We start from the raw sequence: 24,871 nt of genomic DNA, 5'->3' as shown, positions 1-24,871 counted from the left end.
CCCCTACTCAAACGCTATAAAAGTAATTTTCATTATATTTTTCTGACACATTTTAACCAGATCATATAAAGTCAGGCAAATGAAGTAATATACAATATGTGTCCACTGTGCATTCTCCAGAGTAACTGCTTCAGTTACACTTACCTTTGCAAATACTGTTGCTCTAATTATCTTATTTTGCAAGTCAGACTCTTTTCAATTGTTAAGTTTATCTGGAGTCAGGACCTACATATTACATATCCTCCATGTAATCTTTAATGGCAAATTCATGATGATTTACATGAAGCTTTTTCTGATCTAAGAATAATAAACATAGCATTTGAAATATTTTGAACTCAAAGGAACAGATACATATGCCTAAATACAATATGCACTTAAGGTGGTGTTGGGTGGTTTAATCTATCTATCTATCTAATCTATCTATCTATCTGTCTGTCTGTCTGTCTATTTTTCCCCAAAATAATATTCTGTATTGTAGACATGATCTTACATACACGTGTAATATTGTTTTAAATAATTTCCTCTTCTTGCATACATGGTATTACTGTTCATGTTTTCAGCTTTAGCAATATGAGCTACTAGCAGTGTATATACAAACACTGGGTCATGTAAAGACTATGCTTTTAACTCTCCAGAACATGAAATTCAACCTTACTAATTGGAAGCTCTTTTGTCTTTGGTACAAAATGGAATCTTTTTGAGAGGATGCTATCCTCTTAATTCCTGAAGAAAGGAGACACAAAATTAAGCACCTTTTCTTATACACAGTCATGAAAATCAGCCGTTTTGGAGATTACTAAGTGATATCTTGCAATTCAAGGAGAAAAATATAACTTCATTTTGTTTTTTCAGATCATAGTTTATTAGTTTTCAGATATTTTTTGTTATGCAGTTGTTTTTAGAAATTTCAGAAAGGTTGGAATTCAATTTTTAGGTTAGACAAATTTTCTTTGAGACTTGCATAGAGTTGAACTTGTACTATGTCCTCTCATTCCTTTGATGATAAACTCAGTCAAGAATTTGAACAGTTACTGATTGCTCAGTTTTCTACAGTCAAATTAATGAATTAATTTAATTAGTTTAATTAATTAACATGTTGAATGAATTAAAATTATTGCTAACACATTCCAGCTTTCTAATGAGATTCCTTTCCTGGTGAAATAGGTATCAAGGACTATTTTATCTAAATTATCTTCAAATCAGAGGACAGGAATGCAGTCCAGAATATCTGGATTTCATTTTATTATTGTAGGTTAGCACCATCTGTATTTACCTCTTTTTATTTCCTCTTTATTCATACAAAACCATTTTTCATTCCTCACGCTTACTCAGCCAAGGTGTCACCCAGCGTTGTTTATTTCCTCCATTCCTCTTGATGATTACAAGCGTTACAGGTACTGAAGTAGTTTGTTGATGGCTCCTTCTGTACTTTTCCCTAGTAATTGACAAATAAAGTAGTTAGCTGAATAGGCAACTTACTTCTGGTGTGATACATTGTTAAGTTTACATAATAGGTTCAGCTATGATTAATTTAAAAGGAGTTCTCCTATGAGTACATGGTATATTTCTGATAACTATTAATCATCATTTGCTTCAAACAAGGGGTGGAGCTAATCTGGGAAAGAGTTTTGTGTGTTTGTTGGATGGAAGCCAAGTGCCACCTCTGTTGAAAATGCTGACTCGTCTCTCTCTTATTTCCATTTAATTTACACTCAACACAAAGCAGCAAAGGAGCTAAGAGGAGCAAACTAAAACCATGGCTTGAACAATTCCTTGTAAAATGCATGGTTTAGTGAGAAAATAAAAATATATTTAAAGGGCATAGATACAAGTAGGTTTTCTTGGAACAGGGATGTTAAGATGTTTGCCGTGACTTGAGAGACATGTTGGTTTTGTTTGTTTACCAGCAGCAGAGCTAAAAAATTGCCTATAACTCATTTGAGAAATCGATGTGGCAGTGAAATGGGGTAGGCTACAGTGTGGTTTACCTCTTGGAACCTGAGAACCCTTCTGCAGTTTCAGGGATCTTTGACTTTTAAGATGTTGGGGTGTTAGCACATACCTGCATCTCTATGTAGTTCAAGTGACATCAACGGACTTGGCATCAGTTTCTGCCACAGTAGCCTTGGCAAAATTTCTTGATGAATTTTTCCTGGGACAAGGCCAGTCTATCACTTTTGAGTTCTTGTTCCCATGAAATCTATAGGACTTCCCATCTACAGTAAAATCAACACTTCTCTCAAACGTGTAAGCAATATTTTCTAGCAATAAATTTGTTGTGTAGTTCTTGTCGGCTTTTTTTTCCCCATGCTATTGGAATTTAATTAGCATGGAACAGATTATCTTTTAGTAAATATGCAGCGTGTTTATAAACCTAAATTATCTTCCTGATATGTTTCACTGACTGGTAAAATTAATGTTTTTCATTTGTTCAGATGGTTTTTTGGCCCAATCAAACGAGCAGATGCCGAGAGACAACTGTCACAACCTGGAAACCAGGCAGGAGCCTTCCTAATCCGAGAAAGCGAGAGCCTAAAAGGCGAATACTCACTTTCAGGTATATTCTAGATTTTCATCCTAAGCAATATTGTAAAAATTTCTCAGGTGATCTGGACTTTTTAATTTTTGAGAATGATAAATTGTAGGCATGAAAATGAAATTAAGTTCATGATAATATTTCTTTCCCAGGAGACACATAAAGAAAACTTGGCAAGGTGTCATTTAGGTTGTTACTAACATTTATTTTATAGGCTTTGTTTATTAATATTCTCAGAACAGCAATTAGCTTTCTTATGCTTAGTACTTCTAGTGCAGCAGCTGTCTTAAAATATAAACTATTTTCATTATTAAAATGCCAAAAAATACATTACAGTTGTACACTACTCTTCGTCTTAGTACACAAAATAAAAATTAAACCATGTTGACAGATATCTGCAGTTTAAGAAAATCAGATTTCTGCTAGAGCACAACCTTATGCTTAGATTTATTTGTTTTCGGGGGCAAAATTATAGGGAGATCTTCAAAGCTCTACTTTAGAATAATCATATTTTATTTAAAATTTGGTTGTAAACATCAGTATAAAGTTAGATTTATAATGTGTTTTAAAATGTATTTGAAGCCCTTTATTTGAATAAGGAGACTTATTTGATAATGATTTTACTTACATTTACGTACATGTCATTTATTTAATGTCATGGTACTTTCTATATTAGATAATTACATGATTGTGCAGTGATTGTTTCCTGTGAACATGTTTTATCAAACTTGTCATACAAGTGTGAGTCAAGAGTACAATGTTGTCCCTGAGACAACAGGGTTATACACCCAAACTTCCTAATGTGCTCTACCTGTATACTTCCATATGCCAATGAAGACTCTTGATGTTTCTGAATGAACTGTAAGTTGTCACATGCAGAATTACGTCAGTAAAATGAGAGGCACCTTGTAAACAACCAGATTCTTTTGTATTGACTCCTCTTCTACCTGGATGTTTATGTATCAGTCATCTTCTGAGCATTATGCAGAAACACATTAAGCACCTTAATGAACTTTTGACACATTCTTGTTTTCTCCCACTGAATCATAAGTAAAGTGTATACACCTGCAACATTCTGTGGTAATGGAAAAGTTGCTTTTTATTGCCAAGACAAAGAAATATATATTGCCTGTGGGGTGAAATACGGGGAAGATTATGAAATCCATATGATATTTACAGTTCTAAGAAAGTTCATCCCATAGGCTTCAGTTTGCCCTCAAGGAAGTTTGTTCTTGCAAAGAAGTGCTAAGAAAACTAACATCAGCAAGGAATCAGGCTGCTCCCAGACTGTGACTGAACTGACCCCTGTGTGTGCACCCTTTTATCCAAAGGTTCTATGATAGCCATGAACCTTTCAAAATGCTTTCCCTCTATATGACAAGATATCCCTGTCTTACATCGTTTCAACTTCCATCAAGTGTTCATCTGTGAACTGTTTTCATCCAAGGACTGGGCTAGACAGATAACAGTGGGATGTTATGCAGGAAAGGATAAACAGGACTTCATTATATGTTGAATGCTGGCACTTGAATATATGACACTTTACTAAAAATCAATGAAAAATCCTATGCTTGTGCACCTGAGGGGGAAAATGCAATTTCCTTTTGCTATTCTCCAACTGTAGCCTTCTAGGAAAGATTCAAAATCTTAATTTTCCATTGTGCATCCTGACTGCTTCTTTAATAGGAGGGCAGCAGTACATTATTTAAACTATGAAGTACTGAAGAGAAAAATCCAAGAGAATGAAAATAAATATTAGGCCAGCATTTGTGGTTGGATGAGATCATCCTTTGATGCTGCTATTTAATTTTTTCCTTATAAATCATGGATAGAAACTATATTCTATCTGATTTAGTATGTTTGATTCAACTATAAGAGCTTGTGGTAGATACTTTTCAGGTTTCTGTACAAGCTTGTTTGGGAATAGGAGATTTGATGATGGCTGATAACAGCAAGATATAAAACCGTCAGTGTGGATTTCTTCCATGCTGGTTTGTTTGATGAAAGGAGAGAAGTGTGATGCTGAGGAACATAATATACATGGAGGAAAGGCTCCAGCTACAGGAGCCAGTCCTCCATCATGCACAAACATGGGTTGTCCTCTGAGCATGTATGCATGTATGCATGTATGCATGTATGCATGTATGCATGTATATATGTATATATGTGTCATCTCAAATTTATTAAATATTTGCGCCCTTTTAGGCAAAGAAAGAGAATAAAATCTGAAGCAATCTGTAGACAGTGAGTATTAATGACATAATTTACCACTTCTGCTAGATCTTTTAGCAGCTTCCCAGGCTTGAACATAATTTAGCCTCAACATGCTACTTCATCCTGAAGAGCTAAATATTATTTGTTGCTTACTGAATAGGCTTGACTGAATGGCGTCTCTTTGTGTTGTGCAAGCTTTTTTACTTCCAACCTACTAGTACACATAATGGCCCTGACATTGTATGTCCATAATCTCATTACTTATGTCTACTTTTGGGAGAGCTAGTGGATTCTAAAGCAAATGATGAACTGGATTGTACTGTGGGGAGAATTAATTGGAAGGAAGGTGGCTTAGTCCACCAGATAATACGGAGAAGGCAGTTTTCTGGCTGTCTCCTTTTTGTTCCATCAGAAGGAGCTATGATACACTCATAGCTGAAACAAAAAAGCAGTGTTTTCTTGAGGAACAGTGATTCAGGACTATTTCTTTTAAGAAGTCCTAGATGGTTTCTATCTCCATGGTAGCTGATACACTGACAGGGCAGAAGTCACAACCTGATATTTTGCAGTATATTCCTAATTTCTGATTCCAATTTTTGCAGTGCAGGACCCTGTACTCCCATCCTCTATAGAACTCATGAGGTTTGTTCTATTTGCGATAGCTATTTTGGTTTCGTGTTGGGGTTGATGAATGACTAGAAGAGTGACAACCTGCTTTCAGAATTAAGGTCTTTAAGAAAATACTGTAACTCTCTGTTCAGACTAACTTTTAAGTATAATAAAGCTAAAAAGGAAAAGAAGCAGAAAAGGAAGAGAGTTTTGCCCCAAGCACCCATAAAGTGATTTTATGACTGCTCTGCTTGATTTCATACTTAGATGGGCAATGTATAGGAGACATAATGTTAATGAGGGAGATAAATAGATCTCCTTGGAGAAAAACAACCAACCAACCAACCACCACCACCACCACCACTACCACCACCACCAAAAAACGAAAAAAAAAATCAAAAACCCCCAAGCCCCTACCTTTCATTAAAATGACACTTTTCACTTCTAACTTGTCTTGATGGGAAAACTCATAATTTGTAAGATTTCAATGATAAAAGACTATTTAAATTAAAAACAGAAGCTCAAATTCAGGAAGTTTTTTCTCAGCTGTAAATGGTTAAATTGAAAGCACATCAAACTATATAGGCCCCTAAGATGTCTTGCTATTATTTTAAAGTGTTTGACATTTCAAAAATAGGTTTTCCCATTTTAAAAATGCACATGTTGTCAACAGATTTTTATGTTGATGACTCCAGCATCTGGCATGAAATGTATTAAATTTTAAACATGTTGGTGCCATCTTAGACATTGCCTCTTTTTAATTAAAAGCCATAATTTAGATGTGCTCAGCTTAATTGAGTGTCATTGCCAATGATAGCAGGAGGCTCTCTACTTCCCCCCTCACTGAATAATGGTATCTGAAAGACTGATTGCATTAAATGACAATGTAAATCGTTTGTGTTTTCTTCCATTTTTATCCCTGCTCCTAAAAAAGATTGTGTGGTTTCCTCTACACCAGATTGGCTCTCAGCCTAGGAAAAAAACAGGTAATAGTTTGAGGCAACAGACTGGTAGGAGTGGCAAAATGATGGCTGTAGCGGGAGGATGATTTTGGAGCAGCCCCTGCACCCGTTCTGTGCTAGTGAGGGTGATCTCATAAGCCACTCTTCTCCCAAATCCATCCTGGGCATGGAGACTGAGCGCAGCTCCTGCCAGCAGCGCTGCATGTCGGTGCTGGGGGAGAACAGCTGATGGGAGAGCTGCTCGGACACTGGCGGTAATGGTGGTGCCTTAGTGTCTCCATGGTTCATTTGGTAAAGGTGTTGACTATGCTGATGCCACCATAAATTTTGCTACTCTGGGAAAAGAATAGTAAATTGTTTTATTCTCACTGTTGGGGTGGTGAAATCTACTTCTGCATGGCCCAATGTTACGATGATGGGAAGTAGGGGGAGGCTTTACTTCTGTAAAGCCAAACCCAAGAAGAAATCTAATGGGGAGTGGAAAGTCAAGGAGAAAACCACTGCAGTCTTCGAATTTAGTTGCTGTCAAACTGTATGAAGCTGAAGTTGTGATCCTGCCCTGTTAAACAGTCTGGCGGGGACATGGAGATGATTGGAAGCACTGAGGGGTTATGTCCAGCTCTTTCCTGAGTGACTCGTGCTCTGTGTTGTGTTGGGCAGAGGAGCCTCACCATGCTCCAGCTCTGTGAGTGTGCAGTGCAGGATTTGGACAGCCAGACTCAGCCCTGGAGTACAAATAAACAGCCTCCTGTCAAATACTGCACCAATCTCAGCTGCTTCTGACCAGCAAAGGTGGTATCAATGCAGAAATTTTCTCCAGATTCTCCACACACATCAGCTGACCTGTACACTGCCTGTCATAAGGCTTCACACAAAGCTCATTTAAGAAATTATAGTACATCCTTCAAACCAACTCTTGCATTAATATTAACTGCTTCACAAGAAAAAATTATAAATAAAGCAGGTAGTCAAACTACTATCACTTGAGATATACAGCTGAGACTGGATCAAAACAGTCATCCTGTTTGCCTTTTATTCATCATAAATAACAATGCATTTTGCCAGATAGACTTTACTGTGAGCTTCAGAAAAGTTGTTACATCTCCAATCTCTTGTTACTGAATTACTTTTTCCTTCATTTTGCTTCAGCCCCATTTCCAAATGATATGTCACAAAAATACACATGCATTTTATAATTAAAATATACTAATTATGAGGTGTTAAAAAGAAATGGCATTTGAAAAGTGTGATGTAATTATCTTTATACTATGGAGTTATATTTACAAATATTCTTATTTCTGGTCCTCATACAGAACCGTAAATTGATAAATCACCTTTCTCAAAATAGTACCTGTGGCAGATAGAAAATCGCCTAATATTTTCAACAGCCCCTGTATGCCCTCTGCTGTCGTTGAATGACAATTGCACAGTACAGAAGAAAAATTTTTGATCGTACATGATAGTACTTAAGGAAGGAGAGATTTTTCATTTTAACTTATTCACTTAAAAAGTGAGATAAATTATACTTTATATCAGCTTGTTAAATTGCATGCAGCCCATAATTTTCTATAATTTTTTCTTCATATAATGTGTAGCTGTGTATTCTTCTGTTAGTATAACAAAAGTGACTACCAGAATTCATGCAGTGTTACAATATCAAGGATCTATCAGCTATAATATCTCCAGGGGAGAGCAATAATAATTTTTTAGATAATTAAGTTTTCTAACATACCAGACTGAAGCTGCTTCTAGGATTGAAATGTACTTCCATTAAATTATTCAACTAAGAGTAGACACTAGTCAACATGACTAAATTGAATATGTTTGCTGGAATTTTGGCTACAAAAAGGTGTACTCGAGGTAAACAGCAGAAGACCTTTCCCCTGTGCCTCCCCTTTGCTTTTCAGGTTTTGTTTGTGTGAGTGCCTTAAGAAGAGGACAGTAGCGGTAATCTCCCAAATCGATGGGTGTGGAAGGAGCCACCTGGCCTATTGGGCAGGTGTAATGTTGGGTGATGAGAACCAGGATGGCAATTGGAACATCCTCCTCCCCTTGAGAGCTCTCTCTTCACTCATCACAGAAAAGCACGGTGTTGTTTCATTAAATGTGAGGTGGGATACTGCTTTGATAGGACCTAAATTTACCCTTCAGAATATAGCATAAGCTCTCCATTGCCCACCAGAAATGGATAGTAATGTCTCAGTCATGGAGTGTCATGCTAAATAACATCCTACATGAGAGACTTCATCCTTTTCCAGCTCTTCAGAACTGCCGTCTCTACTGATGCTCAATGTATCATTCCTACTGCTGATATGCCTTTATGAAGCAGATTTCTAAGCCTGTGGTCTCCAAAATTTTTGTTGTGTGTGCCTATCAGTAAAATGACCTTTGAGCATTCAACCCCAATATGTTTAGTTATGTATTTATTTGTAAATTATATAAGTGTACTACTGTACTGATAGATTATGTGCATCATAAAACACACACAAGTAATTTAAAAAGTATGAGATAAAGATGAAATAAACAATATTTTTAAAATATTTATTGTATTTATTAATGGTACAAAACCACCCTTTTTTTCTTGCTCACTCCCTGGGCTGCACACACTCTGCTTTGGAGAGCACTGCTCGAAGCCATACATCACAGAGCCACCATGGCCATCACAAGCTTAATATTCCTTAAATAACATACTAGGTGAGTGGCAGTGCATTTTTTGCCCATCTCTGTCCTGCTGCTAGTCAAGGTCTAGCCTCAGCATGCAGTGGCCTTGCCTTCATTCTGAGACCTCTAAAGAGCACTCTGATGGTCATGGGGAAGGACACTTTGGGTGTTATGACATGCAGGTAAATAACCTACAGGAGGTAAGGAAAAAAAACTCCCAGTGATTAGGAAATAACAGATTAGGATAAAAAACATTTAAATGGAAAGGGAGTCATCAGGTACTTGAAAGAGAGGATGGTTGGCCTGATTTTTACGTATTTCAAATATGCACCAAACTCAGTAAAACCCATGGAAGATGTGAGTGCTTTGCAGAGAAACATAGCTGTGTGGAGGGTGTATCTGTTTGCTCTAAAATGTCTGCCAGCACAGCAGCTGCTATTTGGAATTTTAACACTGATAAATGATATATCAAAACCTGATTAAATGATTACTTCGAATTAGATGCTCCTGGCTCATCTTGGTGTCCTAAAAGATTGAAAACATGAGCTGCCTCACAGAAGATTTATTTATGTATTTTTGCATCAGTTCTTATGGTGGAAGGAAGAATCTCTGAATCTGAATGGTTGAACACTGATAGACTGGATATGTTAAACTATGTAAACGATGGGCTTTGGTTTGAAAGAGATATGTTATAGCTATCACCTCTGAAAATAAAATATTTTATTTTAAGGTCCTCACAAGTACATCTAGGAATGTTATGATGGTTTAGCCATAAGTTATATTGACCCCTGTTATAATTCCTGGAAAAGTAATATATTTAAATCTTCTTAGTTTTTGATGGTGTATCTGTGAAGCACTACAGGATCAGAAAGCTGGATGAAGGAGGCTTTTTTCTAAGCAGAAGGAAAACTTTTAAAACTCTGAACGAGTTTGTTGACTATTACAGAAAAAACAGTGATGGCCTCTGCGTGGTGCTTGGAAAGCCATGCCTAAAGGTAAGAGTGAATGCTTCATTATGCAACACATATTTTGTGTAAGCTAACTCATCAGATATCAGTCAGAAGGTGTTAACTCCATATCTCCTTCTACCATTTCAAAATGGTGATGATCTGCTTGTTATCGGGAAGTTCTGGGTAGTGCCACAGCTTCATTCTTGAAGCTGACATGTTAATAATAAAATACTGTACTCTTTTGAACAAATCATTGTATGGCTGGAGGAGAAAATATGCCAAATCATGATTTATAAATGCCTTTTAATAAGTGTATATGGACATGAAATCTCCAACTTCATAACTCTAGCTGTCCATAAGTAATTACTGAGACAAAACCACAAGGTTCAGGCAAGCAATATGTCACTGTTCAAAAAGCTTGTAGAGGATAGATTACTAACTTCTAATTTTTTTAGAGTACTTCTTATTTCTAATGAAAAGTAACCAGGATATGGGCTGTATTTTATATTCTTAGCTTACTTTATTATGTTTGTATTCTAAGGAAACATTATTTATACAAGTTGTGACTTTACATGACATAGTTAAAATAACATTGAAAAAATATTTGAAGTCTCAACTACATTATTATGTATTTTCTTTTACAAGGTACAAATTCCTGCTACTTTTGATTTGTCCTATAAAACTGTTGATCAGTGGGAGATAGACCGAGAATCTCTGAAATTCTTGAAAAAATTAGGATCTGGTCAGTTTGGTGAGGTATGGGAAGGACTGTGGAATAACACCACCCCTGTGGCAATCAAAACATTAAAACCAGGTATGTGAATTACTCTTAAATGCTAATAATGTGAAATATCAGCAAGGGCACTTATTTAGTTTCTAAATGCTACTGAAAAGAGACCCTATCCATATATGCAACCATTCTTAAAAACCATGCACTTAAACGTGAAGGTTAGTAAAGCTCAAGGTCCAGATATTCTTTGCTGTTTTGAATTGCAATTTCATACAGTTTTCTATTTCTATATGAGCTGAACTCATTCTTGTTCAACATCTATATCACATAAAAAGGCCACCCCAGCAAGGCCATCTCTTTTGTACAATATTGCTTGTATGGAATTAAATGACTACATTTCATCTGTAGGTAAAGTGATTGATTTACTACTGGTTTGGCATGTGTAAAATTTCTTCTAGTGATTAGAGGCTATTTTATAACGATTCCTTTGGTAATACAGGATATGTACTATGTTAAGTTTGTATTTAAGAAGTGCTTTAATCTAGATTGAACACAATTTCTCAAAGCTTTTGGTACACAACATAAATACTCAATATTTGCATATCATATAGGCCTGTTACTAATACAGCTTTTAACTTTTTTCTTAATTATTTTTCATTAACTTCAAGTAATCTGTGCATTTTAAATTAACAACATAAAATATCTGCCAGCAGATGGCAAGAACCACATAGATAACAAAGATAGCCTGGATGTTATACATGTTTTTTAAAAAGAGATAACAATATAATGAGTTTTTGTTAATTGAAAAAGCTTGTGTTGGGCATTACTGATCATGTTCCAGGAAGCAGAACAAATTCAGATCTTTGGTTTAGAAGAACAGCTAAATATCCTTGAGCCCTGCTTGAATGGTCTCCTGAACAGGGAGGAATTTAAGCATGTGTTTTAGGGCTGCCTAGTATCAGGACACTGTTTGTGTTTTGAGATTTTCAAATTGAAAGGAAATAAGTATATTTTCTCTGATTAACCGAAATTAGCAAAACTGCTCAGACTAAAGGCATTCTGTAATTCATGTGAAAGACAGCATACTTTTTTCAGTGAACTGATGAGTTTCCCTAGCTGCCTGGTAAACACAGAAACTATCTTGGAATCTTTGTCCATTTCTCTTTCCTAGGACAGTATCCACTAAACCTTTTGTGACCAGGATCCAAATGCTTATACCTATTGACTTCTGAAACCACAAGTCCAAACCCCATCTTTTTCTCCTTGAGTCTGACCTGAATCTTTCATTCTGCAGTGCAATCCCGTTACCTCTTGCCTTATATACCATGACTAAAGAGTACCTGTTATTCTCTTCCTCTTTATGGTAGTCTTGTACATACCAGAAAACTCTTATCAAATTCCTATTCAGCCTTCTTTATGTTAAAGAGCTCAACTAGATTCATTGTGTAGCTCAGATGTTTTAGATGTCCCATTGTTTTCACATGATCTTTACTGGGCTGTTTTGAGGTGTTAAACCATATTTTTTTCCAAGTATGGTGTTAAAAGGAAGAACAAGCCTGGATGTGTCAAAAGAAAGATTTACTTCACATTTCTGATGTTCTAGACCTCTGTTTAAACAGTCCAGTATGATACTTTCCTTTTTCTCCATACAACAAAAACCTAATATTTCCACCTAAGTTTATTGTCCTTTAGTGATTTAATGCAACATCTGGACAAGTCTGTTTTATTGCAGAAGATTGAAGGTTTCTTCCTAAAGTGTGAAAACAATGTTTAAAGATGGAAACTAATGAAGCTCAAATGAAGAGCAAGACTCAGCTATCTTAAATTTTTGTGACAATAAATTTTCTTTTAGAACTTGTCTTTCTTTCCTCTTTAAGGAAATATGTTGCAATTAACACTAGGAAAAGATTTGTTTCTCATCAAGCAAAGTAATTAGATTTTGAAAAAATTGCAGTGCATGCATTTCTACTTATTTTCTTTAGCAGGAAAGTGGAGCTGACATTTATCTCATATTGCATATGCAAAAGTGGGAAGCTATCTTGATCATATTTCATCTCTGCCTCTTAATTAATTTCAAAACTAATTCAGCTTTTTCTTTTGTATAATATGGACAGTACATATTTTCAGTTCTTAATGAAAAAAACTTCATTTTTAATAATGAAATACCGTGGAACACTAGTGGCAAGTTACAGCTGTAATTTGTAATTTACCTTTTTTTTTTCCTTTTGGCACTAATCAGCTGAATGACTGCTACTAATACTCTACCTGAAGAAAAGGAAGAGGTAGTTAATTTTATATCTGAAACAGATTTTAATGTGTTTAAGGCCACATCGATCTGTGCAGATCTGTTCTCTGACTGTTGTTCAATTCCTTACCCTTTTAATGTCTTGCTGATACAGTACACAGAGAACACAATACTTCTAGAGTGACATGAGCAGGAAAAGAAGGGTTTTTTTTGGTTTCTGTAATGATAGGGTGTCCTAAGAATGTACTTACAGAAGATTATAAAACAATAAAATGATCACATAAAGTTCCTCAATAGATTTGTTAGCTAAAAATTAAATTTTACACTGGAATAAACATAATATTCACTGCAAAGTTATTTTTATGTACAGGCTAGTACAGTACAGAGGAAGAGGCCCCTTCAATTCTGATGCTTTTTGTACTATCATAGTTTGGCTGGAAAAAAGGGCTTGATTAATCAATACTTTTTCCTTTTTGTTGTTTTTATTTTGTTTTGTTTTGGTTTTTTTTACTCCAGTCTGCTTCCTGTTAAAGTCAACAGTAGTGGTCTCATTGATTTCATAGTAGGTTATATTGAGTTAGGGCAGACACAAGCCCCACCTGGATAGGATGCTTGGATAGCAGAGAGTTTGTGATCTAATACCATGATAAGGAAGTCATGTATTGCGCTTGGTGATTCTCAGAATGAAGACTTTGATTCTCAAAGCCATGTTGATAAATTGTACAGGTAATACTGAATCTCTTATCATTGTGCTTCATTAACTATCTCATTCTAAAAAAATGGTTCAAACAGTCTCACATGGAAACATTTAACCTTGTAGCATACTTCTGCAGGGAATTACCCTCTTCTGCACAACATTTTTCACCATTTGGAGTGCCTTACTGTAATCAATTAGAACATGGGCTTTCCATAGCTTGTTCTCATCGTTACTCATGAGGAATAACATTTCAATAATTAAAGAAAAACCCCAATACCCTCACCCTAATCTGAGTGATAAATACTTAGCTTGGTACTAATAAAATTACAGTAAAGGCTAGGTCTGGAAATTTCATTCATCATAATATAAAGATGGTAAGTGAATGGAAAACATAAGAGTTCATGAGTAATCAAGAAATGCATTATATGTTGATGACTGAAACTTCCAATATTCACACAGGCAATATTTCAGTCTTCAAGTCTAACACACTGTAAAATGATCTTCCCCTGTTCCTTGGCTGGGAGATCTAAATCAGTTGTCTTCATATTGGGGGGCAATGGGGTGTATTTTAAAACAAGACTTTTTGCTAAGCTGCTTTACAGTGTAGACCCAAAGGAAAATAAAGTCATCATAACAAAAGAGGGGTGTACTAAACTGTAAGTGATCTGGCAAATATAGGGGACTGAGATAGAGAGGGTTCTGTTACAATAGCTTTACCACCAAAGAAATGATGATGTGGAACTGTGCTCTCATTTCCAAGCAGGAGCAGGTAAATCAAGTAAGGTGATCACATAACAAACAGTATAGAAGAGCATCATGCAATCAGTATGTCATAGAGTTAGAGGCCTGAAAGCCAGAAGGGATTTCTACTAGTTTGAGTTTCTCTGTTGAGTGTTGTTTTGCAGTGTACCTCTGTCCGAGATCATGTGAAGTCTGAATACTTTGCTGTTATATGAGATTTTACCCCTCTGAGTATTTGTATTCAATCAAAACACAGCTTGTTATTGACTAGATAATAACTAGAAGTCTTCTACTGCTGAGGTGGAGGCACAGAGAGAAGTTGCCTCTGCCATCTTTGATGGTTTGTATCAATGGTATATCACTATACTTGTAAGAATGTGGGCCTAATTTCTTATCTGGATTTACCTGTTGTCTTCTCTTTAACTCTTGTTAAGTCTTCTTGTTAAGGCTAAATATAGTTTCTTGTGATATGGTACTCTCTTGATTTCTCAAATATATATATATATATATATTTACTTACAGTGATTTCTAGCTATTGCATCTAGAAGACTTAAAATGATTGTATTTAGGTAGATGACCTTCCAACCTGTAGGAAAAAATTAAACTCCCAGAATTCTGGTGAGCTGGCAGTGATAGATGTTTCCAAGAGCCAGTTCTCACTTGATGGAAAGATGTGATTCCTGCCTTGTGAATAATTAAAGTATTCAGAAATCTGTTTCCATTTCAATTTGGATCCAGTTTTCAGATATTGCACACAAACTGAAAATTTCACAAGTATTTCTTTCAGAAACATTGATGTGTAGCATACTAGCTACATTTTTCCTGTTCTTAGGCATCTAACATCTTAGATGTATCAGGCTTTTTTTTATAATTAGTGGGAAGAAATAAGCACTTACATGTCTGATAAATCATTTTATGGACTAGAAATGTACATTAAAATGACAGAATAACATGCTATTAAAGCCTATTTCTTTCCATTGATTGTAAAGCCTGGACAACTAACTCAGGTCTAGGTGCCTGAATAATTGACTTCAGCTGGAGGAGATGAATCCAGCTACAAGCAGTGTTTTGTAATCCCACAGATTTTATTATATAACAGTAACATAAGTGAGGAAAATATCAAGCTGGTGGAGGCTCTGAGATCTTAAATTGGTCAGTCTGGGAGCCCTCTGACCAAGAACTGCAGAGGGATTGTGGTTCCTAAAGAGGCCACAGGAATTGTCTATCTTCTGGTGAACCTGGTGGGATGTCATTTCACCCTCTTCCTTTATGATTATGGAGTATCTAGTTTAATCAGCTTCAGAGTTTGGGGTTTGCGCTCCACTGGTTATGGATGACATGGCTCCACACACAGCCCTTCTGGACTGTAAGAGAGATTTTGCAAGAAAAAGAACTCAACTAGAGATGTTTTCATTTTTAATGAACCATCCTTTTTCAATGAATTGCTGTTTCTGCTAGCACTTTGTTGCTCATGTCTAAACAGAATGTTCAACAATTTACTGTTGAAAAAATCAGAAGATTAAATCTATTGATCCAGAACCATCATTTCCCCCTTACTCTTTGAAGCTTTTTTTCAGAGCCAGTGGTGGATTATGGAGACCTTCAAAATATCAAAATGATTAGTCTGTGATCTTTATATTTATACAAGATTTCTCTTAACCTTGCAGGAAGAGTCACAAGACTAATAATTAAACTAGTCCTTTGGTTAAAGTAACGCCAAGTCTTGTAAAATATCTTTAATATCTTTCATTAATACAATAATATTTAGAACTTTTTGTTATGGCATAGGAAGAGGAGACCTCAGCACTCGTAAGACAGCCTACCAGCCATAGTTGCTGCTACATCTCCTCTGCAATAGTCATTAATGTCCAAAGATTTGACTTTCCTTCTTCCTTGATCTTTTTTTGATATGTTTGTTTAGGTTTTTTGTTTGTGTTTTTTGTTTGTTTGGGGTTTTTTTTGTGCTGCAGAGAAGCTGAAGAGTTTCTACTTCCTTACTTTGTCTGGCCCCAGGATGTTTATAATGGATTTAGTTCTCTACTTGCCCTCTGATTATGTAGTCTTGTTTTAATATTCTCCTTTATGCTGTCCTAAATTAGTGTTTACATTAAAAATCATACTCCTTCAGGGGAGAATCCCATGAATGCATATTGAGATTTCCATAAAACCCCTTATCATATGCATAACCCTAATACCAAAGGAAACACAAGTTCCTAACCTTATAGGGGCGTGACTGACTATACGATTACTTTAGGCACCAGGTGAAGAAGTTGAGTGGTGTGGGTTTGTTACTGTGTCCAGTATGAGGACCAAATTTTCCATGAGGATTATACAGGTGCATTATCATGAACTATCCATCCTATCTTCAAGAACTACATTGCATGAACCAATGGAAGCCTTCTTCAAGTTTCTCAAATGGAGTTGCTTAAGTATTTCAGCAGTGCATTGAAGACACTCCAGCTGGGTATAAAAGTTGGATGCACTTTATTATTTCTAGCCCACCGTGATTAAAATGTATGACTCTTAGGCTAGAAGGCTCAGAACGACAGATCCTGTTCGAACAATCTGTTGATCAGTGTGACTGTAGACAAAAAGCAGTAGTAATGTGATGCCTTCATTCAGATAATTCTCGTATTTGTTGACTGCTGTTTGAATCTGCTTTGGAGACATTGGTAACATTTTACCAGCCAAAAACATAGTGGTGCATGTGTGAATGAAAAAACAAAACACAGGAGCATCTTTGTCCTAAGGAACATCTCTGACTTTTGAGTTGTTGACCCACAGACATCAAAGAAGTGTAGGAATCGGCAGATAGGAAAATGGTCTAGAAGCCAATAATTGCTATTTTTGTTCTTGGCTCTGCACAGCACTGTCTTGCTGTAGGTCCCTGGAAATGTCATTTCACATTTCTGTTTTTATTTCTTCACTGAGAAATTATTTTTTCATTTTAAGTGGAAATCATTGCAGCAGGGATTTGCACTTTGTCCTGTGCTGAGTGTGATGGATTCTCTAGAACCTACTGTCTGGGCTAGCTTGCTTCTCCAACTGTCAGCACGTGAAGCAGACATCTATCATCACCAATTAATTGCATCTGAGAAAGTTCCTTATGCCTGTTCAAGCTGACAGATGCATTTTTCATTATCATATTGTAAAGCATCTCCCAAGCTTCTGTCTTTGCGTGGAAGCTGCCCAAGCATGATTTTTTTTTTTTTTCAGAAGGCTTTCTCAAAATAGTCTCTGGGTTGGTACTGTCAATGGAGGTTTTAATAACATTTTCAGTTCTTCAATATGTCATCTCTTTAGTGCATATGCGGTGTAAAAAGCTTTGCCTTCAGGAAAGTCTCACAATTTCCCTGAACAAAGAAATCCTTTTATTCCATCTAGTGCAGTACATAACCTTACACTAACTTATAAGTTCGTTTCTGAAGGGTTAGCAAGCTTCTTGAGGATTGTCAGATACCTATCTCATTCTTCTCTTAATATGAGCAATTTACACTCGATCTCTCATATTGGCAAAAACTCGGTCTTTTTAATGTTATTTCTTTACTACACATAAACTTACTCAAGATTACAGTATAAGCTCAGTGCAGTACAAGTTTACTTTGAAGTTGTCTGGGAAGGTTTATTGAAAGTTGCAAACAAAGGGTGTCTGGAGGGATTTATGAAATATTTAAGGGCCACCTACATTTAGGCCAATGGAAACTACATAAAATATCTGACCTTTCTCTCTAACTCATTTCCAAATTACCAGTTTTTTTCTTAAAATGTGACGCTTCCTCTATTGTAGAACAAAGTATTTTCAGAAATAAAGTAATCAGAACAGATACATGCTTTAAGTAGGCTTAAATTACAAGTGATTTCTGGCAAAGCAACACATCATAGAACACATCAAAGAAACATATTTCAACATTTTGTTCTTGAAAAGGACTTTGACATTTACAAAAACATGTTTCATTCAAAAAGTAAATCATGGAAACTGTATTTTCTTCAAATATTGATCAATCTATTCCCAAACTGGTGTCTTACACAAAGGATACTTCTTGTGTCAGTAAAAGGCTTCTGTCAACTAGTTGGTTTTTGATCAAGTGGTTTCTACTTACAGTAGTCTGCTCTTCATACTGTGTTTGCCACTTAAACACAGCTGAAAACATATACTTCATTAAAAACACATGTAATTCAACTGCAGACTAAAAAAAACACCTGTTGTTTGAAACTCCATCTGGTAAATACTTTATATATTTCATTTATATAAACTTCCTCAAAGAAAAGTGTTGCCACTTCTTTGCCACTGCTGTGACAGGCTTTATCTAATGAATTTGTAACAAGCATGGTTGCTTGCTTTTAGAGGCAGTTTTTACTTTGCTTATCTAGTTGCTAAAACCTAATCTCAGATAAAACACTGATAAAGACACTTTTAATTTTTTTCTGTTAGCATCCAATCCACTTATTAACTGCAGCATAAGAGCTACAGGACTCTGGGGAGTTTTGGGCACTGTATGCTACATGCGCTATTTAAAGATATAAGCTAAGTAAAACTGAAGGTTACAGATACTATATAAAATATGCAGGAAATACTTACTGATCTTTGTCACTAGTTCATTATTGTTGTTATTATTACTAATTACTTTTACAGCATAAAAAAGGATTTGCTGCTATTCAGCCAGTAGAATACTTCCCCCCAATCAATTTATTGGAAGTTGTCATGTGTGAAAAACATGTTGCTTGGTTTCAGTTCGTTGGAAGAAGTTTATAGCATGATTAAACTGAGAAATTCCTTGTAGGCAAACTTTGATGATGGGAACAAATCAGACTGTCATTTTCTATGGCGTGAAGAAATCCTGTATAACGAACCAGAGGGCAGGTGATTTGGTAGATCCCAAGTCAGGAAATACTTTATCTTTTTTAGAATCAACTTGTCTAATTTTGGCACCAATACTAAATCGCTAGTCATGCTTATGCATTTACCTTTGGAGGCAGGATACTTCACACCATGTGGGTTCTCTGTAGACTCTAGGATGATTTCCACAGCAAATACGTGTATCTTGAAAAGAGTAAGCAAATGGACCACAATATTAAATCCATACCAAAGTGATCCAAGCTGAATAAAGACATCACTAAGCACCTTTTTTTTAATGTAGGATTGGTGGAAAGTTAAAATAAAGCTGTAAAGATTGTGCTGCTCTGAACAGGAAAAGGACATAGCATTAGCATTACAGGTATTTTTTTTTCTTTCCACCTGACTATCATAATCTCCATTTTGTCCAGACCAAGTGTGACTCATTTACTTTTCATGAAGGTCCCCACTTTCCTCTGACAGTGACAAAAGGAAACAGGTATAGCCTTTACCTGTTGTGGAGATGTATTATTGGCTGCTATCCATTTACTGATGGCATGGAAATCCATTAACTTTCACAGTCCTTCCTGATGGTATCCTATGAAGTGTTTTCAAATTGAACCTGATGATATTGCCAAACAAAATATGAGGACATGGTGGAGAGGAGCACCTGTCCCCTGCAATAATCTTTTCTCTCACAAGTTGCAATGTCAAGAGGCTCTGGTTTTTTTTACGAAGTCTATGTCAAAAGCATTTCTGAGTCATTCCTCCGGTATTGATGCAAGAATATGAAATCACACATCATTGTTATGTTTTGGGAAATAGAGTGGAACACTTTTCAGAAGGTGGCAGTTGAGGTAGGTGTGGGGTGAAGGTGGACCAGACTGATTTGCCAGTTTGTTCTGTAGAACAGATTTTATGGTGGAGTTTTATTGCTGAGTGATTTAGCATCCTCCCAGCACTTCATTTAAACAACCATGTTTGGAACAGAGCCAAGCTCCCAAATGAACATTGACGATTACCTACAGAAAAAAACATAAAATACAGACTCCTGCAGCCTTGGCTTCTCAAATGACTCAGTCTGCTTAGATTAAGAAAAGTGTTTGTTTTTAAACATGTCACAGAGAAGACTAGACTTGGGTAGATTTTTGTTTTCTCCCAAGCTTCACTGTAATATTTTCTTAATTAAACTCTTTTGATTTGTGAGGAAGGCAACATTTGAGTTGTTGGATAATTTCACATTTGTTTGCACAAGTATGGTGAAGTATATGCTATTTACCATCTTTCTCAAATATCGGAGAATATCTGATCATTACTGGATCACAGTATCACAGTATCACAGTATGCTTGGGATTGGAAGGGACCTCAAAAGATCATCTAGTCCAATCCCCCTGCTGTAGCAGGAACGCCTAGATGAGGTCGCATAGGAACATGTCCAGGTGGGTCTTGAATGTCTCCAGAGAAGGAGACTCCACAACCTCCCTGGGCAGCCTGTTCCAGTGCTCTGTCACCCTTACTGAGAAGAAGTTTTTTCTCAAATTTAAGTGGAACCTCTTGTGTTCCAGCTTGATCCCATTACCCCTTGTCCTATAATTGTTTGCCACCGAGAAGAGCCTGGCTCCATCCTTGTGACACTCACCCTTTATATATTTATAAACATTAATAAGGTCACCCCTCAGTCTCCTCTTCTCCAAACTAAAGAGACCCAGCTCCCTCAGCCTTTCCTCATAAGGGAGGTGCTCCACTCCCTTAATCATCTTTGTTGCCCTACGCTGGACCCTCTCCAGCAGTTCCCTGTCCTTCTTGAACTGATCATTCACAGAGAAAGCTTTACTTTTTTATTTGTGCATGCTTTTTCTAAACAATTCCATATTCAGGATGTATGAGCTCTAATTCTAAATTTACCAGTGACTTTAGCTCCCTGTGCCTTTTCTGCATTGTTTCTTTGACATAGTTTATGCATTGGCACGCTGTGTATATGAATAGAACTAGAGATATTGTGACCTTATGTAACACTTAAAAAGTTGGGATCGTTAGCTGTTAAGAAACTTCTGCGTTTAAGGGAATGTAAAATTATTGTTACATCTGAGTGCACATTGGTATTTCTAATAAGGTTGCTATTATGTAAACATTATAAATAGGTATTTGGTTTTATGTATATAAATTGCACACATCCACTCCCTATATGCTAAAGTGATTTCAATGCTTTCAGGCTTTGATTGCTGAAGCTGAAAAAATAGTGCAACAAATTCTTATTGCAGCATCATTTTTGTCAGAAATTTTATATTCATTACCTAGGCACTCTTACATCAGTTCGTGGTCATTTTGTCAACCAGTTTTAACATAATTGTTTGCTTAATTTATACCGGTTAACATTGTACCCTCACTTTTTTCTGTTTGGAGGAGGCCTGGGGGTGTTTAATTTTAGCCTTTATACTTCTGGTGGCTGGAACACATATGTTCTCTGTCCCTGTGCAACTGGCATGTTTCACTCATTAACTGTTTATTTTAGCTGCACTGTCTGTTTTCTGTAGGAACTGTGAAGATTTGAGATGCTAATGTACTTTGAAAGACGGAAAATGATCTCAGTTATTCCCTTAACACTGCCAGGCTAGTAGGAAGGCCTTTAATAACCTCAGCTTATGTTTTGTTATATGCTGTTGTTTCAGGTTCAATGGATCCAAAGGACTTTCTGAGGGAAGCACAACTAATGAAGAACTTGCGACATCCAAAGCTTATACAACTTTATGCTGTCTGTACTTTGGAGGACCCAATTTATATTATTACTGAGCTGATGAGATATGGAAGTCTTCTAGAATACCTTCAAAGTAAGCAAAGACTATAAACTCATTTCAAGGGGTGCCACAACTGTCAGTTTAGTAAATACACTAACATAAAAGATAGAAGTACAACACTCTGTTTTAATATAAAAGCTACATTATTTGTCACATGTGGGGATGAGAAAAGAGGAAAGAAAAAGGTTTATGGATTTTCAATGTGTTAAAGTACTTGAGAAGTAGGAGTGAATCACATTCACAGTTTGATTCTTGCCTTATAATGACCCACATTTTTCCACCAAGTTCCATGAGTAGATGGGAAAATACACTGATAGAATAAAAACATAAGCATCTAGAAGGGTAGCTCATCATATTTGACATGAAATAGAGGCACTTCCACAAAATGTACTTAACAGCTTTGAAATCTATTACTAGACAGGGATAGCCTTTCACTGTGAATTTGTCTCTTGCCTATCACATCAGGGCTTTTATCTCAGCAGCACTTCAGAGTGCTCTTTTGAAGGCAAATAATAATTAAAAATAAAGTTGAAAAGCCTGGAACAGACTAGCATAATGATTGCACTTTGAGTTCATCCCTGATATTGAGAAATGCTTGATTCTGGAGTTGTTGCCCATTTTCAATTTAGCAGGCATCTCTGAGATGCTAAATGTCTCTAAACATGTAACCATCTCTTGAAGACAAAATGTTCACTGCAATTGTCTTGTTAAATTTCTTCTCTGTCTCCAGCCCATAAGGCAAAGCTCTGTGGAATACCACAAACAGTATATACCGTGACATGTGCCTTCCCCCATCTTCCCTGTGGAACCATTTTTTAAGTGAGGCTCAGTCTAGGGACACTTGCAGCTCAAGAAATCTCTGGAAAAGGGACAGGCCCAGAAGGAGTTGCTCAAGGAGGGGCTTCAAGAAGCCTGGGCCAGGTCATCTCAAGTTTTGTGGGCATCTAGTGGTTAGATGTAATGAGGCACAAATTTCCTTTAAATCCTCATCTTTGGTGCCTTTGTGTGAAGATTGCTGCTTATCTGATTGAAAGAGCCTGGCACATCATGAAATGATTGCTGCACATGGAAACATTTATTTCACCTGAGAAATAGCTCTGAGAAAGCTGGGATGAGTCACAACTATTCCAGAGGTGAAAACTGGCCTGTTTGCGCACAGAGTACAACTTGTCCAGTACACACCATATCAGCTGCCAGCACATGCACGGCAGCTGCCCTTGCTGTGGGCAGCACATGTTTGCAGCCTGATCACAGTATCACAGTATCACAGTATGTTTGGGATTGGAAGGGACCTCAGAAGATCATCTAGTCCAATCCTCCTGCTGGAGCAGGAACGCCTAGATGAGGTCACACAGGAACATGTCCAGGTGGATTTTGAATGTCTCCAGAGAAGGAGACTCCACAACCCCCCTGGGCAGCCTGTTCCAGTGTCTGTCACCCTTACTGAGAAGAAGTTTTTTCTCAAATTTAAGTGGAACCTCTTGTGTTCCAGCTTGGTCTCATTACCCCTTGTCCTATCACTGTTTGCCACCGAGAAGAGCCTGGCTCCATCCTCATGGCACTCACCTTTTATATATTGATAGACATTAATAAGGTCCCCCCTTAGCCTCCTCTTCTCCAAACTAAAGAGACCCAGCTCCATCAGCCTTTCCTCATAAGGGAGGTGCTCTACTCCCTTAATCACCTTTGTTGCCCTACGCTGGACCCTCTCCAGCAGTTCCCTGTCCTTCTTGAACTGAGGGACCCAGAACTGGACACAATACTCCAGATGGGGTCTCACCAGGGCGGAGTAGAGGGGAAGGAGAACCTCTCTGGATCATGGTGCTGGATCATGGTCATCCTGTTGTCCACCAGGACCCCCAGGTCCCTTTCCCCTACACTGCTCTCTAATATGTAATTTCCCAACCTATCCTGGAACCTGGGGTTGTTCCTGCCCAGATGCAAGACTCTACACTTTCCCTTGTTAAATTTCATCAGGTTATTCCCCGCATAGCTCTCCAGCCTGTCCAGATCCTGCTGGATGGCAGCACAGCCTTCTGGCGTGTCAGCCACTCCTCCCAGCTTAGTGTCATCAGCAAACTTGCTGATAGTACACTCAATTCCCTCGTCCAAATCATTAATGAATATATTGAATAATATTGGCCCCAGTACTGACCCCTGAGGCACTCCACTAGATACTGGCCTCCAACTAGATTCCGCACCACTGACTACCACTCTCTGGCTTCTCTCTTTAAGCCAGTTTGCAATCCACCTCCCTACTCTGTCATCCAGACCGCACTCCCTCAGTTTAGCTATGAGGATGCTGTGGGAGACCGTGTCAAACGCTTTGCTGAAGTCAAGGTAGACCACATCCACCGCTCTGCCATCATCCATCCACCTTGTTACATTCTCATAAAAGGCTATGAGGTTGGTCAAGCATGACTTACCCTTGGTAAAGCCATGCTGACTGCCCCTAATAATCCTCTTATCCTTGATATGCCTTGAGATGGCACCAAGGACAAGCTGTTCCATTACTTTCCCAGGGATGGAGGTGAGGCTGACTGGTCTATAATTCCCCAGGTCCTCCTTCTTGCCCTTTTTGAAGACTGGAGTGACATTTGCTTTCCTCCAATCCTCGGGCACCTCTCCCATTTCCCAAGAGTTGGCAAAGATGATGGAGAGCGGTCCAGCAATGACTTCAGCCAGCTCCCTCAGCAAGCCACGGGTGCATCTCATCTTTGCCTGAGTGCTCATTCCTGCAGCCCTGCATCACAGAGACTGTGGCAAGTCAGTTGGTTTGCAGGCAGCCGTCCAGACAGTTGTAAAAATGCCCAGTTGAGACCCAGCCTAGTGGTATCTCTCCTTGCCTGATGGCCTGTGCACAGGGGGATAAAGAGAACTAAGGTGGAGGCAGGGTT

At 37.4% G+C, this 24,871-nt stretch overlaps 1 protein-coding gene across 1 annotated transcript in view; it reads left to right on the top strand.

The window, feature by feature from the left end:
- Positions 1-24,871, top strand: part of FRK (fyn related Src family tyrosine kinase) — a gene marked incomplete at both ends in the record, with an annotated part of 52,161 nt that overhangs the window by 19,435 nt on the left and 7,855 nt on the right. The window contains 4 exons of the mRNA XM_080341414.1: positions 2,436-2,557; positions 9,814-9,977; positions 10,578-10,746; positions 21,849-22,007. Coding sequence (XP_080197540.1) covers positions 2,436-2,557; positions 9,814-9,977; positions 10,578-10,746; positions 21,849-22,007 — 614 coding nt within the window. The remainder of the gene's footprint in view (positions 1-2,435; positions 2,558-9,813; positions 9,978-10,577; positions 10,747-21,848; positions 22,008-24,871) is intronic.

This window comes from Nesoenas mayeri (assembly GCF_963082525.1).
Source record: "Nesoenas mayeri genome assembly, chromosome: 3".
NCBI lineage: Eukaryota > Metazoa > Chordata > Aves > Columbiformes > Columbidae > Nesoenas > Nesoenas mayeri.
The sequence above is the reverse complement of the archived record's forward strand: the minus strand, read 5'-3'. Positions and strand labels throughout refer to the sequence as shown.